The sequence below is a fragment of the Passer domesticus genome, chromosome 7 (assembly GCF_036417665.1).
Source record: "Passer domesticus isolate bPasDom1 chromosome 7, bPasDom1.hap1, whole genome shotgun sequence".
NCBI lineage: Eukaryota > Metazoa > Chordata > Aves > Passeriformes > Passeridae > Passer > Passer domesticus.
Genome location: NC_087480.1, coordinates 5,987,105 through 6,008,655, shown reverse-complemented (window position 1 = coordinate 6,008,655; position 21,551 = coordinate 5,987,105). Strand labels below are relative to the sequence as shown.

General features: G+C 57.4%; 1 protein-coding gene across 5 annotated transcripts in view; it reads left to right on the top strand.

The window, feature by feature from the left end:
- STARD8 (StAR related lipid transfer domain containing 8) overlaps nt 1–21,551 on the top strand; it is a 41,521-nt gene that overhangs the window by 10,690 nt on the left and 9,280 nt on the right. For 2 of the 5 annotated variants that reach the window (XM_064426574.1, XM_064426575.1), the window contains one exon: nt 20,801–20,872. In XM_064426574.1, coding sequence (XP_064282644.1) covers nt 20,801–20,872 — 72 coding nt within the window. Of the gene's footprint in view, nt 1–958; nt 1,104–12,346; nt 12,558–19,075; nt 19,241–20,800; nt 20,873–21,551 lie in introns of those variants that run through there. The other 3 variants (XM_064426579.1, XM_064426578.1, XM_064426576.1) reach the window with 3 other exon arrangements.

The window sequence follows — 21,551 nt, the reverse complement described above, 5'->3', positions numbered from 1 at the left end:
CAGAGCAGTGCAAGGGGATTTTTGGGGACACGAGTCCCTGCAAGCAGCCCCGCTGCTCCTCTCAGTGCCTCGCTGTGGCTTCCACCCCAGCTGTTCCATCTGCTGGCTCTGACCACAGGGAGGGCTGGGGGCCGCCAGCTGTGTCCAGAAATTGTCCTGGGGCTCCTCTTTGTGGGGATAACAGCCTGAGGGATCCCTGTGTGTGCTCAGCCCTGCGGGGAGGTGGCAGCTGTTGGTGTCCCCATCCTGCAGTTGCTGCTGCCGGTCTGGGAGTGGAGGGAGAGGGATGGATGACCTGGGGGGACATGGAGGCCTGGGGCACTGCAGGACATGGATGGGGCTTGGGGTTCCACTGGGTTTCACACGTGGCACAGAATCACATAATGGTTTGGGTGGAAAGAGACTTTAAAGTTCATCTCATTCCCTCCTCCACCAGGGAGGGACACCTTCCACTGTCCCAGGGTGCTCCAAGCCCCATCCAGGCTGGCCTTGGACACTTCCAAGGCTGGGGCAGCCACAGCTTCTCTGGGCACCCTGTGCCTCCCCACCCTCACAGGGAAGAATTTCACCCCACCTAACCCTTCTCTTGTTCAGTGAGAAGCCATTGCACCTTGTTCTGTCCCTCCATCCCTTGTCCCAAGCTCTCCTGGAGCCCCTTTAGGCACTGGCAGGGTCTCTAAGCTCTCCCTGGCAACTCCTCCAGGCGAGCACCCCCAGCTCTCCCAGCCTGGCTGCCTGGCAGAGGGGTTCCAGAGCATCTCCATGTCCCTCCTGTGTCGCGGCAGTCCCTTCCCGATGCGGCACCGGGGAGCCCCCGCAGCTCCAGCGCAGGGCCGGGGGCGGCGGGCGGCGCTGGGGATGGGGAGGCGGATCGGGGATGGAGAGGCAGAGGCGGATCTCGAGGATGGAGAGGCGGATCTCGAGGATGGGGGCGGTCCCCGGGCGGTCCCCGCGGCACAGCCCCGCACCTGCCGCTCACACCGACAACAGCCGGAGCCCGGCTGGCACTGCCGAGCCCGCCCGCTGCCCGCGGCGGCCCGGCCAGCGGCTGCCCCTGCGCCCTCCATCTCCTCCGGAGCCCTCTCCCCTCCACAGGGCACAAGGTAAATGGGGAACCTGCGGCTGCGTGCGGGGGTGAGTGCGGAGGAGGAGGAGGTGGGTTTTGGGAGGGAGCACCCAGCAGTCTGCTGTCTTTGGCTGGGATGTGCTCCCGGTGTTGCACACGCGTGGCAGAATCCCTCCCTGAAGTCACGTACAGCTCTTACAGCTCACAGATACTCTCACATCAAGTTGTGCCAGGGGAGGTTTAGTTGGATATTAGGAACAATTTTTTTCTCTGAAAGGACTGTCCAGCCGTGGCACAGGCTGCCCGAGGCAGTGGTGGAGTGTCCCTGGCGGGATTTAACAGCCGTGTAGCGGTGGCACTTGGGGACGTGGGTTCGTGGTGGCCTTGGCAGTGCTGGGGGAACACTTGGGCTCGGTGGTCACAGCGGCTTTTCTAACGCGAATGAGAGTCTGTGATTGACCCGTGGCTCCAGAGAGCGCTGCTCATCCCCGCCGCCTCCAGCAGCACCAGGATGCCTCCAGGTGGGATGTGCGCTCTGGCACCCGTGTCCCCGTCGGGCCGGACTCGGTGCCTGCAGGAGTGGCTGTCGCTGCAGGCGGGGAGGATGAGGAGCTGGGAGCTGGTATGCAGCTCCTGACAGCCTCGTGCAGTAACCGGATCCCCCTGTGTCCTCCCCGGCTGAGTCCCGGCCGTGTGTGGGGCGAGAAGCCGCGGCTGCCTTTGGTTCGGGTCCGGCCCGGTCAGCCCCGGCTCGGCCCGCTCGGGGCTGGCAGGGCTCAGCGGGCTCGGGGGGATGTGGGCTTTGGGCCCCCTGCGCTTCCCCAGGGCTCCTCCTCACCTCCTCCACCTGGGATTACTGCAGGCAGCCTGTGGCTGGGAAAACACGGATTTGCCGTCTGTCAGGGGACTCCAGACCAGGCCCTCACTGCAGCAGGCTGGCTCTGAGTCCTGGCTTGCAGTGCCATGGGCACGTTTGCAGCAGGTCGGTCCTTTGGGGCCCTTTGTCGTTGGTAGGGACGGTGGCTGTGCTGTGCGTGTGTCATTTGTCACATTGTGACCCAGCAGTGCTCTGGGGAAGCGTGCTGCCAAGGTGAGAGGCTGCTTCCTCAGGGGCTCTTTGATGTGCCGAGCTCAAACACCAGCTCTTTGTGTGTTTGGATTTGTGGTTTGTGTTCTGAAACGTTCTGTGTGCCGAGGGCAGCAGAGCCTCTTCTACTTAAAGACCTTTGTACAGTTCCTGGGTGTTGGAGTGCATATCGTGAATTTTTGGCAGAAATCCACACTCTTTTCCACTTGCATACGTGAACTGTTATCAATGGCTGTGCCTTTTTCTGTTTGCATTCTCACCAAAGCCCAGCTGAGGAGGAGGCTGTGCAGCTGCCCCTTGCTGCTCTTGGCACGCGTGTGCCAACACGAGCAGGGGCCACGGATCAGCTCACATCCCACCAGTCTCCATCCTTCTTGCAGGGGGAAAATCAGCTCCCACCCTTATTCTGAAAGGTTGTCACTATTTTCTGTGTGTGGCAAAACACAAAGTTCCAGAACAGAGCAGGTATCAAAGCTCCTTCTGAGGAGCAGCTCACGTTCCTGCCATGTGCTCGCACTTCCTCCAAGAAATCCTTTTCTGATAAAAGACTGACTGCATAAATCCAGCCGTGCTTCCGTTGAGAATTCCTTGTCTGCATCTCCAATGCCCAAACTCCAGCGTGTGTTCACAGGACAGGCTGCCAGCGGTTCCGTTTCGTAAGAGAACAAAATGTGGTTGTGCCCAAGGGCACGTCAGTACTTCCCTTTGGTTTTGTACTAATTTCAAAAGGATTTGAAGGTTCTCAAAGTCAATTGAAGTGAGTGGGGGAACGAAAGGTCGCCCTTTCCCCGAGGGCATGCTGAGGTTGCTGCGTGACTTTGGGCAGAAGGACCAAGCCTGGAAGCTGGCTGGCATTGAAGTTGGCTGGCACTGAAGGGTAAATCACGGCCAGTAGACAGAAGAACGAAATCTCCTTCCTTCAAGTGATCACCCCATGTAAAGCCTGAGACAGTTTGCCTGTTGCAGGGCTTTGGGATTTGCCTTTGCCCTCAGCGTGGCTTTGGAAGGGCTTTTGCATTTGGTGTCTGTGGGAGTTTAATCCCCAAATTCAGGCAGGGGCTGTGGGGAAGGGAGTGCCTTTGGAGTGGTCACTGTGGCCCTGATGCTTGGGGAGCTGGGGGGTCCTGTGGTGTGGTGGGGCTCCTGCCCTGTGCCAGGGTTCAGAGCATCCCCTAACACGGGGGTCTCCTTTCCTCCTCCCAGCCCCATAGCAGAGATGTTGCTCCATCCCTTCTGCCCACTGGATTTGGTGACAAGGCTTACCAGAGCCCAGGGATGAAAGCTGAGCTGGTTTTGTGCATGTAAAAAGCTTTAGAAGTGGCGTGGGGGCTGTAAAAGCTGAAATGTTGTTGCCCTGCCAGTCTTCCCATGCCACGCCGTGCCCCTGCTGGTCCTGCTGCAGCAGCAATGGCACTCCAAGGCAAGAGGAGGCACGGGGAGTAACAGCTCCCCAAACCATGTCACAGGTTTCCTGAGCACGGGAACGTCTCCCTGGAACTTGGGGTTTCTTATTTCCCACCTTCCCTTCTTGCACATGCTGTTCCACCCCTGCTGGGACGTGTGACAGAGGTGTCCAGGGGCTTTAGCACTGCAGGAAAGCCAGGCTGGCAAGTGGCTGGAGCCTGCAGGGGCTGGTGGCCAGGGCAGAGGAGCGCCCGTGAGCTCCGGGCAGAGCTCCGGAGGGGACGGCGGGCGGCACATTCCTGCGAGGCCGGGGGTCTCGGCAGGTTAATGATTGAGCTGCTCCGGCCCTTTGGTTCCTGCCATTTGGAGAGGCACCTCGGCAACACGGGAACCTTTCCAGGCTGCGGGGCTGGGCTGGGCATTTAAAGAGACAGGGTCTGTCCCTACGTTGCCAGTAAGAGGACAGGTTTTTGGCGCTGGAAGGTGATGGCTTCCGGATTTTTGTTATCTGTTTGCCTTCTGTTTCACTGCATGTGTTATCTGCATGTCGTTGTCATGTGCTGTGCTGACCTCACTGCCCCATTCCAGGCTTGTCACCCTCTGCCTGATGATGCAGGTGTGACCCCGATCCCACAGGATGTGGCTTTTAGCGGGTCCCCATGTGTCCCCTGCCTCTGGGTGCTGTGACACCCATGCGTGGCCATGTCCCCAGCCTGCTGCTGTCCCCTGCAGCTGCTGGGTTAATCATTGTCAGGTCCCCGTGCCACGTGGGGGCTAGCCTGGCTGTTTGCAGAGCCCTTATCACCACAGGGCACTTGTCACCCGTGCCAGTTCCAGGCAGAGCAAACGTTAACGGCTGCTGCTGGGAACAGCTTCAGCAGCTCGGGGACCCTCCCCAGGGCCTCAGCCATTCCTGTCCCATTGCACTGGAGGCACGTGGGACCCCAGCAGGGGTGCAGTGTCACAGCCTGGGGGTCTCCAGGGGACACAGGCTGGTGGGGTGGTCAGGGTCAGCCCGGGGACACCTGGCTTCTGGCGTGGTCCTGGGATGAACATCTGCATTTCCATGGGTGCTGCAGAAAAGGATTGGTCCTGTTGCTTAAGTGAGAGCAGGGGCTGGTGGCTTCTCCCAGGGTGTCCTGGTGCTGGACCTGAGGGCTCCTGTGCACCCCAGCCTGGGTGAGCTGGGGCATTTCCTGCCCTGCAGGTGCAGGGGAGAGGACAAGAGAGCTGGCATTTAAAGGAAAAAGAAGAAAAAGGCAAAAGGAGTGAAGAGGACGAGGCTTTGCTGGCAGTGCTGAAGGCTGGGCTGGGCAGTGGGCCAGGCTGGGGCAGGGGTGGTTCTGAGGCTGCAGGTGGGGTTTCAGAGGGGTTTTTGCTCTGTGGGGTTTCAGAGGGCTGGCTGCTGGCAGGTTCCCTCTGCTGCTCCTGCTGAAACTGGAACTGCCCCTGGGCAGGGGTGTCACAAGGCTGCAGGACAGTGCCCACAGAGTGACACAGTGTGCACTTGACCCCGTTTCATCAGTGTCATTGGGCAAGAGCAGGATGTCTGGGCAGCCAGGGCTGGTGTTCCAGCTCTGTTTTTCCAGGCAGAGGGTTGTCCCTCAGCTTCTGGACACCTTCCTGAGCAAATCCCAGGATGGCTGTTGCACGGAGAGAGCCACTGGCAGGAGCCTCATGGACACAGACACACTGGGGGCACACATGGGCTGTGGCTGGGTGATTTCTCCTGGTGTGAAGTCCTGGGAGCTGTGGTGCTGCTTTTGTGGGAGCAGCAAGGATGTAGGAAGCAGCAGTTCTTCCCCAGCTCAAAATAATGGACATACACAAAGTGCAAAATCAGGGAGAAGGCAGGAATTGCCTCTCTTCTCCAGGCAGGTGATCTCCTGCTGATCCCTGAGCCCTGGCTGCTGCTCTGGACTGACATTTACTTCCCAGCCAAGAGGCAGCTGACCCCACGCTTCCCTTTCCCACGCCTGGCCTCACACCTCCACACAGCCCTGCCAACACCGCTGCTGCGCCGAGAAATTCCAACCCACAGCAGGCACGGAGGCCTGCTGCAGCAGCAGCTGAACTGGAGCAACCTCGCAGGGCCTCTGGGGCTGAAAGCACCACGTGCCTGGTCATTAAGGGGATGTTCAGGGGTGCTGGTGGCACAGGGAGTGCTTTGGCTGTGCCCTTGGCCTTGCTCCTGCTTCGGTGTCCTCTGCTGTCCAGAGAGAATGGGATCACCCTCTCTGTGCCTGTGACCTGTGAGTGCACGGGAACACTGCCAGATCCTGGCACTGAGCTTATTTATTGTTTTATTTATTGTGTGTCCTGTGGTGCAGGGCTGGGGAGAGCGAGCTCTCTGCTGTTGGCTTTGCTCTGTCCTTGACTGACTGCTGGAGGCAGCTGCTTCACCTCCTGGATTTCCTGGATTTCTTCTCTTTTTGCTTTCTTGTTTCTTGTGTCAGGACGTTGGTGTGAAGGCAGCGTTTGTGCTTCCTAAGCCTCCACGTGTGTCCCTGCTGGGCTGGAGCAGCTGCAGTGCAGGGCTGGGGGGGCTGCAGGGCCCTGGGTACCCATCCCTGCCCTGCACAGGAGCCCAGGAGCCACATTTCCATCTGCTGGAGATGCCAGCACAGCCCCCGAGGGACCCTGGGAGGGGGTGACTGACAGACCCCACTCAGGGCTCTTGTGGAAAGGGTCTGGGTGGGGAGGGGGGGCACAGGTGCAGCCCCTGCCCCCCTGGCTGCAGTCAGGACCTCCAGCAATGCCAGCAGCTGTGCATGTTCCCCTTCTGCCCAGTGGCTCTGGGAATGGAGCCAGAGCTCTTGTGAAGTCAAGAGCGGGTCCCCAGCTATGAGCCCCTTTCGGGGATCCCGTGCTTTCCTTGCCAGACAGAGTTTGTGCTTGGATTCTGGGTTTTGTAGCATTTTTTTCAGGATCTGGCAATGCCACAGATAGGCTCTTCTCACATCACCAACACAGAGTCCAGACACCTTGAGATTCCCTGAGGCACACAGGGGTTGCATTTGCAGCAGGGACTGAAGGGGTTAAAGCTGCTTTGCAATGTGATTTAAAAAAAAAAAAAAAAAAAAAGCCATTTCCTTCTTGTCCAGAGACAGTTTATTTTCTGGGCATTCTTCGGGACGCAGGGAGGTGCCTTTTCTTTAAGGCATTTCCTGTAAGCAAATTTATATTTGGCCTGGGGAGGGTGGGGAGAGGAGGTGGGTGCTGGGGAGGGTCTGCAGCCGAGCAGGGTGACCTCAGCCTTGGCTCCTTGTCCCGCATTGTGGCGGTGGCAGCTGCGGGAGGCGCTGGCTGTCACAGCAGGGTGAGGAGCGGGTCCTGTGGGTCCCCCGTGTGCCCTGGCAGTGCCGCTGCCACTGTGCCAGGGCTGAGCTGGCAGCCACGGGGTGTCCAGGCTGCTTTCAGGCCATCCCTTCCGTTATCTTTAAGATGATGAAGATAAGAGCTGCTGAACCCCGTGTCCTGTGCTTGGTGTGGCTGTCTTCCCTCCCCCAGGGTGGCTTTGATTGCCACTGAAAAGCCCAACAAACCAAGGTGGAAATGCACCAGATCATCAGCATTCTCTGTGCCCCTGGGGTCGGCAGTGCAGATTTAACTCTTTCCCCGAGGATATTTGATCAGACCTTGGTCCTGGAGCAGAGCTGCAGCCAGACCCCGATGCCCCAGGCTGGGCTCCCCCAGGCTCGAGCTGCTCCCCGATGTTCCCCGTGCCAAATTTCTTCTCCCCCATTTTGTTTTCTTTTTATTACTGTGATTTCCTAACATCGGAAGAGGCGAGTTATGAAACTGGAGTTATCCAAACACGTCTTGTTTGAAGATAGCGTTTCATCCAGCAGATGCAGCTTCCTGCCCTGTAAATGGTTCCCATTGTTTTGCCTTGGCTCCTGGCCCCGCAGCGCTGGGGTGTCGCTCTGCCCCGGCAGCCCGAGCAGTGGTGGTCCCAGTGGCTGGACTGGGAGCACTGGTGCTCTCTAGGCGGCCTCTGAAAGCACCTGGGAGCTCCCTGGGGCTGCCTCTGGTTAAGGCAGGGCGCTGGCTCGGTTGGCTGCAAACATCACCTGCAAACTGGGGTCGTTGTGTGCTGGGCCAGGCACAGGGGTAGCACTGATGGACGGTGTGTGCATGGCAGGAGGCAGGGAAGAGGGGGTAAATAAAAGAGGAGGTACTGGTTGGTGTGGTGAGGACACTTCCCAGCACAAAAGAAGCAGCACACATTTTTAATTTAATTTGTGTGTGTGTGTGTTTAAATGGAAGGAGAAGGTTCAGAGGTGACCCTCAAGTGCTGCTGAGGCACTGGGAAGAAATTTTTTCCTGTGAGGGTGGTGAGGCCCTGGCACAGGTTACCCAGAGAAGCTGTGACTGCCCCATCCCTGGAAGTGTCCAAGGCCAGGCTGGATGAGGTTTGGAGTAACCTGCTCTTGTGGAAGGTGTCCCTGCCTATGGCAGGGCTGGAACTGGATGAGCTGAAAGGTCCCTTCCAAACTAAACCATCCTTCAGCCAATGATTCTGTGACCCCTGTGGAGCTGTGGGATTGAAGCAGTGGTAAGAGTCAGAGTTTGCTGGTGAGCTGCAGTTTTGTGCCTCCTGTTCCCCCTGGGCACGGGGCTGCCAGCCTGACCTTGGGTGAATGTCCTGCAGCTCCGTGCAGCTCTGGGCACTGCAGGACCCCGGGCACAGCGAGGTGCAGCAGGAGCAGCCTCACCCTGGTGAGTTTTGGGTGGATGTCCTTCCCCACCGGCAGAGCCTGCTTCGAGAGGAGCTGGGTGTGCCCAAAGCTCTTCCTCCGACCGAGGAAGCCGTGGGGGGATCACGCTGTCCCTGGAGCTCGGGCACGGCTGCTGTGCTGCAGCCACACTGCGAGGGTGCCCCTCTTCTCCTGCTCTCCGCGGCCTCCCCACCTGCTCGAGCAGCACGGATTGTTTTTTCATTAATTTTTTGTTTCTGTGAACACTGTTAGAGGCTGGGGAGCTGCAGCTGTTGGCTCATTAATGAAGTTCTCTGCAGAACCGTGGCAGGAAGCAGTGCTGGACCCTTGGCTGAGCTCGTAGTTTGACGCTTTTCCTTCCTGCCCTTCTCAGCAAAGCAGACTCACTTTGTGGCTGCCCCTACCTCAGCCCCTGCTCCCTCTCTGCTTTGGGTGTCAATTTTTGCTTTGAGGGGTGGGCTGGGGTCCTCCAGGCAGGGTCCTGGGGAAGGAGCCTGAGTCTTGTGTCTCTGTTTCCTTGGCTGCAGTGGTTGGAGAAGACATTGATAGCAAGGTCAGGAGTGTCAATGATTGGTGTTTGATAAGGTTCGCTGATATTTTATCAGTGGTCTCCAAGGACAGAAGGAAACTGTGAGTTAAGAACATCTGTCTTGGCAGGGCCACATCCCCCTGGGTGCTCAGTGCTGGCTTGGAATGGAACTCAAATCCTTAGAGATCCCAGGCTCTCCTTTCTGCCAGCACCCACAGAGATCTTGGCTGTTCTTGGGACCTGCCCAGCTGCTTCACCTGGAATTTACCTGCTCTCATGCTGCTCCTTGAGCAGGGACTGAGCCGTGAAGGGCTCCATGGAGGATGTTGTGTAAGACTGGGTTCCATGCATTACTGAGCACTTGTGTTTCGTGGCCAGGCTCCTCAGCCCATCGTGGCATGGAGTGACGCACCAGTGGCTTTGTCAGTGCTTTCCCTGTTTTCCAGCACTGCTCCCCTTCAGCTCATTCCAGCTCTGCCCCCATCCTGCGTGGGGATGGGCACAGGGGTTCTGCAGTGGAAGGGGCAGGAGATGCCATATCCCACCTCTCTCTCTCTGGGAATGCTCTGGAAACTGAGGAGAGCAAAAATCAGCTCCTGCAGCCCCGCTAGTGCTCTCAAGCTGCAGGGACCTTGTGCCACTCCACAGTCCTGTGGGCAGGCGGGAGTGAAACACTCAGTGAGCAGCCAGGGGGAAGAGCAGCGAGTCCTTGTGCGCGGTGGTCACGGGTCAGTGTCACCTGTCACGTGCCAGGCAGGGCAGTGGAGCGTGGCTGGCCGTGTGTGCATGGCTGTGGCTCAGCCAGGCAGGGCTGGGTGAGCAGCCATGGCTCCAGGCACTGGGATTTTGGGCAGATCAAGGCATGAGCTGTCTTGGATGGGGCTGGGGGCAGGTGCCGCTTGTCCCTGAAGATGCTGAGGTGTGCCAGGGCTTTGGGTCCCTTCTGAAAACTTGCACCTGAGTCAAAAATTAGTCATAAAATTAGATTAAAGCTCTAGAAGGGTGTGAGCTGATTGACCACAAAGACATCAGCCAGCAGCACTGGGGGAGAACTTTGCTGAGGCAAAGGCTTCCTCAGAAACACCAGTGGAGCAACTGCTGCACGCTGCTGGGACTGAAAAGGAATGTTTGCTTGGGGAAAGACGAGCATTTTAGAGTGTTGTTCTGAAGGACACAGCCCTGCCTGCTGGGGATGGCTCCCCTGCCATGCACAGCTGCTGTGGTGGGGGTTTGGCTGGGGAAGTCCCTCCCTGTGTGAAGGCAGTGGCTATTCCAGAATGACTGTCTTGAGGGCAAAATGTTCTCAGTGTCACCCCTGGGAAGCTCTGAACAGGCTGCAGCCTTTGCCAGCCCTGGCACCAGCCCACCATCAGGAGGGGATCTGTCACCCACGAGCAGCCCCATCCTCACCATGCCCAGCTGTGAGCACCAGCGAGGCCAGTGTGCAGTTGGGGCCAGACAAAAAACCCCAAGTGGGTCTTGCTGTGACAAATCTTTTCCTTACAGAGGGGCTTTCACATGGAAGGGAAGCTGGAACAAACATGCCCGTTCCTGCCAAAGCACTGCTCTGCCAGTAACTGGCCTCTGCTTCCTACTGCAAGTGGTTGATGTGTGGAATTGGGGCTTCCTGCTGCCTGCTGACCCCTGGGCTTCTCCTTCTCCTGACCCCAGGAGCTGTTCCTCTGCTCCTGACCCTGCTGCTGGCAGCCGCCACTCTGGCTCCGGTGTGCTCGGCGTCATAACTTCCTGTGAGCTGGAATAGCTGTGCCAGGGTGTGAGCTCCTGTGCCTGTAAACCCCTCAGAAGGCCGGGAAGTGCTTGGTTAATTAACCAAATTGAAGAAGAGGTGTTTGAACCATGTCTGGGAAGAGTTCCACCTGGCTTACAGCAGAGGTCTTGGATTTGGGATTGTCTTTTAGCCACGGAGCAGCCCAGATCCCTTTGCATCCTTGGATCCTTCCCGATCCATGGCTCTCCTCTGAGTCCCACAAGGCTTTGCTTGCCTTGGCTCCTCAGAAATGCTGGTTTTTACATAAAAGGGCCCCGTTTTGGTCTATGCCCGGGTCCAGGGTGGGCTTAGCTGTGGGAAGGGGCACAAGCCTGGCAGTGCTGGATTCTGTGGTGGGAGGCAGATGGTTGGGACCATATAAGCTGACTCTGCCATTCCCATGACTGGTCTTCCATTGGGATTCAGCATCTGGACTGTCAGACCAGTGTAAGAGTCTCTAATATTGCTTGAGGCCAACTTTTGCATCCCGTTTTATAATATTCCCTAACATTCCCCACATTCCTGGCAAGGAGACTCCTGTATTTTTTTGAAGTGTTCCTTCATCTCTTTGGAAAACTGTGACATCCTTTAAGACTTGTTCAAAATGCTGCTGTCCTGGCACCTCCTGCTAGCTCCATAAAGAATGGGAAGCCTTGAGTTTCAACTCCAGCCCCAACATCATCTCCTTCCAGTTGGGAGATGAAGAAAGAGATATAGACCATGTGCTCCTGTTTGACGAGTGACCTCCCTAAACCTGATGTCCCTGCTGTGTTTCCACCCCTGTCTGCAGGTTTCACTGCCCCCCATGGTTTTGGGATGATATTGGACCTGTCACCTGAGCTTCCGTCGTTGTCACAGCCTGTCAGGACAGCAAGGTCTGACAGGCTGGGGACCCCTGGGTCTGCAGGGTCTGACCTGCCAGGTGTGAGCTGAGGGTGGGTGGGATGTTTTCCAGTGCTGTATCCCTGGATAGGGATGAGAAACCTATGGTGTTTCTCACTGGGGATCAGAAGAAGGTGAGATGGTGCTCAGCTCATTTTGGGAGTAATTTGTGCCAAAACTCTGGTTTGGGAAGTGCAGGCACAGGGAATGTGGTTTTCACTGTGTCAGTACAGCTTCTTGCTTGGACCGTGCTGACCCCTCTGCTTTGGGCTGAGAGGTGAGCCCACTCCCACTGCATGGAGAAGAAGCATTCCCAGGGCATGTGGAGCACGCTGGGCTCAGCACAAACCATACATTTGTAGGGAATTGAGTGATTTAATCTGGATATCTCAGATTGCAAAGAACTGCTGTTGCTGTCCCTGAACCACCTTTTTGATCTTTTAGTCTTCTTTGGTAACTTGAAGGACTGAGAAATTTATGATGGCCCTGGCAAATTTATGACAGCCTTGGCTGTCACCTTTCCCATCCCTTGCACACAGAACCTGCTGGCAGCTCCTGAGGCTCACGGCCAGTGATGGTGATGAGAGTGGCCAGTCTGGTGATGAGAGGGGGTTTTGGGGTGTCCATCCCTCTCCTCCATCCCGATGTCCTGCCACACAGGACAGACCCCACCAGCGCCTCTCCAGCCACGCTTCGCCCTTAACCCTTCATTGCTCGGGCTGGGATGGACAGCCGCGGCTCACCTGGCGGTGCCGAGCGGGGCAGGACGGCTCGGAGCTGGGCAGGACGGCGGGGCTGGGAGCGGTCCCGGATGGAGCCCTCCCACCCCCGCCGTGGCGCTCAGCCCTGCGGGGCCGGGATGTCCTGTTTGCCGGGGCGGCGGGGACACGGCTCGGCTCGGCTCGGCTCGGCTCAGCCCTGCGGGGAAAACGCAGCTCTGCCATGGAGAGCCTGGGCGAAGGGCTCTTGCCGCCGGGGGACGGTGCTGGGTGGCCGAGGAGGGCGTGAAGGAGGCTGGGGGGGTCATGCTGATATTTTTTTCCCTGCATTTAATCCACGGGTTCCAATGAACAAAGCCGGGATTAACAGCTCCTGCCATGGTGAGTCTGCTCGTGTCCCGGCTCTGTGTTGGGATTGGGAGGCTCCAGCCAGCAAACGCTCTGGGGGGGAGGTGGGAAAGGCTCTAAAATGACCTTTTTTCTTGTTAGAGATTTCTTGAAAGCAGCGTTTCCTGTGCAGCAGGGCGGTTTGCTCTGGCTTTTGCACAGCGGGGCGAGGGCAGGCTTCAGAGCTGTCGCTTGAGTTGTTGTTAAATTGTTGGGGCTTTTTTAAAAAAATCTTTTCTCGAAAACCAGAATTTCCTTCACCTTTTTTTTTCCCCTGTGGCCGGAGCGGGGCTGCAGCGGGGTGTGCAGGAGCCCAGTGCCCTGCTGGCACCGGGGATGCGGCTGAGCGGGGTTGGTGACAGTGACAGGGCACGGGCTGGCCCCAGCAGCTTCTCCTTCCCCGCTCTGCTCCCCTCGGGAGGTGCAGCAGGCGCAGGAGACCTGCAGCCCCGGCGATATTTGGGTTTATTTCTGCCAGAGCCAGCCAAGCGGGTGGAGCGCTCTGCATGCCAGCTCCTCCTGATCTCCGGTTGTTTCCTGAGCCAAAATCCTTTCGTGTGAGCCGAACCCCCGGCCCTGGCAGGCTGTGAGTGACATGGTGCTGGTGCCAGCCGTGCTCTGGGATGTGGCATCGTCTGCTGACACCAATTCACTGATTTAAAAGCAGTTTTCAGAAGAAGGAGTGAGAAAAGAGCGGAGTTTGGAGCTGTGGGGTGGAGCTGGAAATACCCCAAGCGGTGCCCGTGGGTGTGGGGTGCAGGAGAAGGGGGTCCTGGTGGGGGAGAGACCTGTGAGCTGGTGACAGTCCTTCCCCATGGCACACAGACCTGTGTCCCCCTGAGAAATGTCCCTTGGCTGCATTTTTGGAGTTTGGGTTGTGCCTTGATGTGTGGCAGTGCCTGGAGGGGTCCCTGCACCGACAGGGGTTCTGAGCCTGCACCCCACAGGCTGAGGGGCCCTTGTGCTCAGCTGCACATCCAGGATTCCTTGGGGTTAAACTCCTGAATTGTGCCGATCTTTCTGATGTGGGATGGGATTTCTGGAGTTTAGCAAGGAGCGCATGCAGGCACTTGCACTTCCCCTGGGCAGCAGGGATCAGTTGATAAACCAAAGCTGAGTCTGTGGGGAAGGAGGAAGGATCTTGTGCTGAGCTAGGAAATAACTTGATTTGGGGTTATTTTTGTATTGCAAAAGGGAAGAAGAGAGCCCTAAAGTAACCATTTGTGCCTCTGCTTGGAATTCAATGCCTGTTCCTTTCTGCAAGGGCTTGTGCCCATGCCAGGGCTGTGGCAGTGGCCACTGACTTGATGTGACAGCCATGGTTTGGGCTTCCTGTCCCTGGGGACATGTAGGGCTCCCACCAAAGCTGCTGGAGCCTCAGCATTCTTCAGCCAGCAACGGGGTGGATTTGTGATTCTGTTCAACATGGAAAAAGCTGCAGCAACACCACAAGGGAATTCTGCTCCATGGGTTCCTCTGGTAACACACGTGTTTATGCTAAATAAATGCATAAAAGTAGGAGGGCATTCCCTTGTGTATTAAGGAAATAACTGTTCTTTAGTGCCTGGATTTAGCAGTAGGAGCTGGAGGTTGTTCCTCGGCGTGGGAAGCAGGAGAGCAGCTGCAGCAGGTCCCATCCATGGATGGGAGATACCAATGCTCCAGTGGGTGATTGGAGCTGAGAGCTCCCTGCAGAGCCAGAGCTGCTGCTGGCTCTGTTTTTTTAGCAGAACTGTTGGTGTTTTCCTTTGGCTTGGCCTTCCTTGGCCTTTGGTGGTGGCTGGTGTTGGGTCTGGTGCAGTACTCCAGATGTTGACCTCAGTCCATGATGGGTTTAACGCTCTTCCAGGTGGTGAAAACTGGACTCTTGCTGTTGTCCATGTAAATAAAAGTGAGATGTGATGGCTCCTCACTGGGAGGTGCAGCCTGGCTGGTACCTGTGGTGGGTGATGGATGCCAAAGCTCTGGCACTCCTGGCTGCCCTCGGAGTGACGGCGTCCGCTTGTCCAAACAAAGTGCGTGTGAGATCCATGGGATGGCCAACAGGAAAATGGTGCAATTTTAGAAAGGGTGGACTACAGGATGGGCAAGACAGATTAATTTTCTTCAGCATCCAAGTAGCTGTTTTCATCTGGTTCCTTGTGGATGCCTCGTGCCTTGAAGTGTTCCAGGCCAGGTTGGATGGGGCTTGGAGCAACCGGGGGTTGTAGAAGGTGTCCCTGCCCATGGCAGAGGGCTGGAATGAGGTGATCTATAAGGTCCCTTCCAACCCAAACTATTCTGGGATTCTCTATTGGATTTTTCTGTCTGGCTTCAGCAAACACCAAGGAGAAGGGGAAAACGTCACCTCAAGCCTAGATCCGACAGAGGTGGCTGGTGGCTGTGCTGGTGCTGATAGACCATCTTGGGGTGGTGCACAGGGCAGGCTGGAGCCAGAGACTCTCTCTGCTCTGAGCCTGCTTTGCCATTGCCTTTTCAGAGATGGAACCCCAGGTTCCCTCCATGCTGGGCTTGCCCTCAGACATGGTGGGCTGCTGCTGTGTGCTTCCAGCACAGTGGGACAACCCTGCCCTCTCTGTTGTTCCTCTGGGATCTGAGCAGCTGCAGAAATGCAGGTGGGGGAGGCAAGGACGGATCAGGGTCCTCACCTTCCTGGCCCTTTGTTTCTGTTCCTCTCTTTTTCCATCCCCTGTTCCCCCCAGACATCTGCTCTGCAGCTGCAGCCCGAGCAGTGGGACGTGCAGCCCCCGAGCTGCCGCAGAGCTCCTGCTCCTGAGTGCTCTGGAGCTGCTGGAGGAGATGTCCTGTAGGCTGAAGGGGCTACAGGACTCTGAGGAGCTGTCTGGAGGAGCAGGAGTCTGTAATATGCTGTAGGACACTCCTGTAGCCATCACAGAAGTGCCAGGAGACACTGACTTGGTCTCTGGCACCCCACCGTGTCCTGCTGCCAATGCCCATCACATGGCATGTCCCAGAGCACTCAGTCCTTCTGGTGCCTCCCATGCCCCTGAGCGTGGCTGTCCCCTGTTCAGCCCTGCCCTGTGGGGTCTGTGAAGATGTTTTGGTGTGAAGAAGGGACTTGGGTTAGTGGTGACCTTGATCTGAAACAGCTTTCCCAGCTTAAACCATTCCATGATTCCATAATCCTACGCGTCATTTTTTTGTGGCTAATATGTCTCTTTCAGTGCTTCCTTCTCATCTTCATTAAAGACAGCACTGGCTGCAAAGCTGAATTTAGGTTGTTCTGAGTGATGTTTGAGGAAGCAGAGGTGTTCTCTGAGCAGGTTGGGCCCCTCTCCCAGGTGCCTCCTTTTGGGTGGATGGGTGCTGCAGCGTCACCCCGGTTTCCTGGTGGTGGTGCAGCACAAAGCTCTGCACGCTGTGGGCGTGAAGGGCTGCTTGAGGTTTTAGAACAGAATAAACCAGACCTGGAGCTGCTGTTGGGTTCGTTTGAGGGAAGGAAATGAGAGCTACCACATTCAGCTGATAAGGGTGGTCACATACAGCCCTGGAGCCCAAGGAAGGATGAGTGGGCAGAGATAAGGTGGGGGTGCTCTGGGAGGCTCTGATGGTGCTACAGGGGGTCTCTGTGCCCAGCCTGCATGGATTATGATCCAGATCTGATCCAGACACACAACAGCCACAGTCTCCCTGCCCCGTGGTGCCCAGGGGGGTTCCTGTGTGGGTTGTACCAGCCGGTACTCGCAGACACCATCCAGAAATTCCCCTGCAACCTCTAGGATCATTTTTACCCCTGGATGTCCCTCTTGTTCGTGTTCCCAGCAGCTGTCTGGGGTGGCAGAGGGCTCTGCTGCCATCCCCCCTGCCAGGTGCCATCCCCAGTGAGCGATGCCCTTGGAGCAGACATTTCAGAGCTAGAGGTGAAGGAGGCATTTGAGCAATTCCTGATTGGTGGCATAGCAAGGAACAGTTCCCAAAGCTTGTGGGACCTATTTACCGTGTGAAGGTTAATTATGGAAACGCGCCGTGTCTGGGAGAACATCCAAGAGCATTCCTCATTGCTGTCCATGTGCCCTGTCCATGTCTGTGCTGGCAGCTCTGAAATCTGTGCACTTTGCTGAGTGGAGCTGGCAGCTGGAAGCAGGAGGTGCCCCTGGCTGGCAGATGCCCGTGGCTGTGTGGAGCTCTGTGTGCCCCCTGCCCCAAGAGCCCGGCTGGGTGGGCAGTGAGTTCCAGCTATGCCCAGTGCTGGGAGGGCACTGTGGGGGCTTCCTCCAAAGCCCCCTGGGAGGGTCTGGATTGCTTGGCTGCTGCGGGAGGGATGCCCTACTCAGGAAGGCAGCTCTGATTTCTCCAGAGTCAGTCCCTCTGTCCCTGGTACCTTTGGCATGAGCAGGATACACCTTTCCCATGGGACACCTTCAGCTCCTCATGTTCTCAACAGTGAAGGCACATCCCCCTGGTTCAGGAGAGGCGTTGGGACTTTCTCTCATTCCTGTAAAAAGCAGGCAAGAAACTTCTGCTAATAGCCGGGAAGGAAAGTCCCTGTTGTCGGCAGTTTTACTTTCAGGCAGGATGGAAAGAAATCACACCAACACGAAAGGAAAAAGAGCAATTTTCTCCCCTTGGTGCTGGGGTTGAAGCTTCCCCCGCAGTGCCAGGCAGCTGCTTCCAGCTTTCCATGAGGTAACGTGTGAGCGATTTTGTGGTGGGGTTTTCTCCTCACACGCTAATTGGCTGTGTGGGACGTTTTATGGGGATTTGGAACCTTGTGTGGGAAGCTGAGGGCCTGGCCTGGGACTTCTTGTCAGTTTTGATTGTTAAAGTGAAAGTGCAGAGCTGGGGTTCTGGGAAGTGACTTTCCTGCCTGCCTCCAGTGCTCCAGGTTGCTTATTTTAGACCTTTTATGGAATGTCCTGGGCTTTTCCCATTTTTCCCTGGTCCACTCCTGTTCCAGGCCAGGGTGGGGTGGATGGAGCACCAAAAGCACTTGAGAGAGAGCTGTCAGGCTCCAGACACCCACAGGCAGGAGCCATTCCTGCTGGAGCCACCAGTGGTTGCCCCAGGGAAATGCCACAGTGCAGTGACTGCAAGAAGGGGATTGGGGAACTTTGTCCTTTTTTCTCCACTTCAGTCTTGATTTTCATCCTTTCATTCCGGAACAATGGGAACATCTTCTCTTCCTTTGTTTTTGATTTCCACTCCTTCCTGGGGGTGTTGGGGGGTCACGGTTCCCTGGCTGGGGGGGCTGGACCCACTCTGGGCGTTTCTGATGGACCATGGTGGCCCTTGGGTCATCGTCTCTGTCCCTTGCTGGGGACATGGGAGAGCTACAGTGAAACCTTTTCCTTGGGAAACACCATCCAGCCTCAACAGCTGCGGGACAAGGCAGAGCCTTTGCTGGGGGATGATTCTCTGGTGGCTCATAGATTGTGCACCATTGGGAGCTTTTTCCACTGAAGGTGTTGGTGCTGGTTTCCCCCATGGAGATGTCCAGGAGTTTCCTGAGGGCTCGTCTCCCATGGAGAACTTCCTCTGGAGCATGAAACATAATGGGGCTGCTGGTCTGCCTTCCCTGCCTGCAGTCAGGAAGCTGGTGGGATTTATCCCCTCGTTTCTCAGGGATGCATGGACTTTGTCTGTACCCTGTGCCTGCTCCTCCTGCTATACAACTGGAGTGGGACAATTTCTGCACCATTTAAACCACAGATCTCAAAGATATTGAATTGCTATAAGCTCCTGGAAATTGTTTTCTGACCAGTGGAGGCAGGGAGACCTTCTTTGTGCCCTGCTCAGGGTGGGTGTAGTGCTTGGTGAGCCTACATTAGACATCAGAGAATCCTGGCATCGGGGGATGTTGGGAACCCATCTCTGCTGCTGCCTGGGGCTCAGGCTGAGCTGGGTGGAGGGTGGAGGGTCTCTGGGCAGCAATCCCTGGCTCAGGCTGGATTCCCAGTGGAGTCTGCAGCCAGGGGTGTGTGCTGGGCTCAGGTCCCATCACCCTGCCCAACAGTGAGGCTCCTGGGAGGTGACAGGGAGGGCTGGGAACACGGCTGGAACGGGTGACCCTGTGCCCGGCGTCCGGCCATGCCCCACGGCAGGAGTGTTTGCCTGCCCGGCCTTTCCTGCACTTCCCTGGGAAAGCACGTCCATGGGAAGGGCGGGAAGAGGAGGAAGCTGGCTGCTGGCTCCCTCTGGGACAGAACACTTGGAAACCTTTCTGTGACAGCACTTCTACATGAGGAGGGCTCAGCCTGGGCTGGTCAAACATCCCCCTGCTCTAGGGGGCTTCTCCCTGCTGGAGGGGCTCTGGGGGGATGCAGGGCTTGCCACAGCAGGCAGAGCCTGGGACCTGGCTCCTGGAGAGGAGGGGAGGGTGGATGTTTGGGGCCTGGCCCGCTGCCAGCCCGTGCTGGGGAGGCGGCGGAGGGAAGGAAATGTCGTGCTCTGACTCCGCATTTCCACCACGAGGATGGGCGGCCGAGCCCAGTCCTGCACAGAGCATCCTGCTGCAGCCCTGGGCTCCGGCTGCTCCCGGCCTGCCGGGGTGGCCGTGGTCACGCTGGGTGTCACCGGGCTCCGGCGTGGCCGCGGTCGGTGCCCGGCCATGCTCTGGCACCAGCTGAGCCCCGCTGCGGGCAGGGGTAAGCTCAGGCACGGCCCTGCTCCTGCTGCCCTCCTCCAGAGCCATCCCTGGGGCAGGATCCACGGCGCAGGTGGGAGATTGGTGGATTTGCTCGTGGCTTGGGGCACACGGAGCTGCAGTCGCTGGCTGGGGTTGGCCCCATGGAATTCCCGTTGGGAGCAGAGTCGGGCAGGAGTGGGAACTGGCAGGTGCCTTGGCAGGGCTGTGGGAAGTGTCTGTCCCTGGGTCCTGCCCACTGCAGAGTGTGGGAGGGATCTGCTTCCAGAGCTGGCATGGCCAGAGAGCATTCCCAGGGACCACCAGTCTTGGTGCCCTCCTGCTGGACAGATGCAGCCATGGGGTGCCCTCCCCGTGGGGTGTTGGGTTCTTTGGGAGGGATGTGGTGCTCCACGTGGACCAGCTGACCCAGGATAGCTCCGGGGTTGAGTTCTCCACTGGGATTGCTGGGTCAGAGCCCTGTTGGGGGCAGGAGGGGTCAGCCCTGGGTTTTGGCAGGACTAATGGCATGGTTAATGACAGCTGTGCGGTTTGGACCCGGATCCAGATGCTCATTCCAAAACTTCTTCCCAAACCTTGCCAAGTATTTGGGTCCAGGGCTTTGGCTTAGTCCTGCCTTGAATTGAGCTGTGTATTTGGGGCTTTTTTTTTTTTTTTTTTTTTTTTTTTTTTTTTTTTTTTTTTTTTTTTTTTTTTGCTTCTGTACATTTGGAATTGGGAATGCAAACTGTAGCCAGAGCTCTGTGCTGAGGCAGTGGGCGGATGGGGATGGAATCAGGGTTTTCCAGTGCTGGGTGGGTCTGGCCTCAGCCCGCTCTGTGCTGGGCGCTGCCTCCAGGAAGGACAGCTCAGACCCTGAGGCTGCCAAGGCATTTTCTACCCTTGAGGTCAGATGTTGTCACCCTCAGCAGCAGAAATGTCATCGGGCCAATGGGTGCTGACCCTTGGCAATGACTTGCTGTGGCTGCGGGAGCTGTGGGCTGTTTTCCCTCAGTTTCTCTAAACTGGAGGAATTTCCCAGGAAATACTGCTGGCTGCTGAATGGGCTCATGTGGGCGATGGCTGATCCCTGTGTGAGGGGTGGGAACCAGCTGGGCGAGGGGTGAAGAACCCCACCAGGGATGTGCTGCTGACTGGGATGAACACCAGCTTGAAAGAAGAGGTGGGGAGGGCTGGGTGGTGGGAAGGAGGTGGGGGGGAAGGGCTCCTTTGGCAGCCTTTGCTCGGGGATGTTTGCAGAAGTGATCAGCACTGAGCTCTGACGAGCTCTGAACTGATGGTTACAAAGAAAGATTTTCCTCTCCTGCCTGGCCAAGAACTGTGTTTGGTTTGGAGGGTTCAGAAACAAAACGTTTCATCAGAAGGTTAAAACTGCATCTTGTGGCCCTGTCGTTCAGGTGGCACCACTGTCACCTCCTGCTCTTTGCCCAGTGCTGGCAGAGAGCTGCAGCTGAGCCATGTCTGCCCAGGACCCTGCTGCTGCTGGGACCCCTGGCTCTGCAGTGGGACCCCTCCTCTGCTCTGTGCACACAGAACATGGGCTTGCTGTCAGGGCTCCGGGGGTGTGGGCTGTGTTCTCAGGGCGTTGCTGCTGCTGGCAGGATGCTCAGGCTGGTTCTTTGCTTTCTTACAGAAATTGAAGCCAAGAAAGCGTGTGACTGGCTCCGGGCAGCGGGGTTCCCCCAGTATGCCCAGCTGTACGAAGGTGAGAGCTGCCTCCTGCCCTGACCCTGCTCTGCCTGCTCACAGCCTCTACCTCATCCAGATTCCAAGGGGGGCTGCAGGGACAGCGCCCACAGCTCCAGGGAGAGGAGGGGACACAGGGGATTGCTCACTGATTATATGATTGTTTGTTACACTTTGAGCCCTTGGCCACGGCCTGGAGAACCAGCCAGTTAACTTCCCTGCATTCCTGAACTTTTCCCCTTCAGGCAGGGCTCTGAGGAATCCTGGGGCGGCTGCTCTGGCCAAGGGCAGCCGGGCTTTGGAGAGCCATCAGCTCTGAAGTGGTTCAGGGAGTGTTTGCCGTGGGTGGGAGCGCAGGGGCAGCCAGTGTAGGTAATGTGGAGAGCGAGCATGTTCTCCCTCCTATCCCTCCCCACTCCCACAACCCCTGCCCTGCTCCAGCCTGTCCTTCCTGAGCACTCAGCCCATGCTCCAGTGCCAGCACGGGGCACGGCCATGCCCAGCCAGCATTCCTGTTCCCAGCTCCTGTGCCAGGGCGGTGGGAGGGTGGCTGTGGCGGTGGCCCTTGCCTCGGGCTCAGCTGTGTGTATTGGAAGCCTTGGGGGGATGGTGGTCCCCAGTCCCTGCTGGTGCGAGGAGCCCGTCCGGCCGGACAATAGCGGGAAGCGGGGCTGGGCCGGCCGCAGCCGTGGCCATTG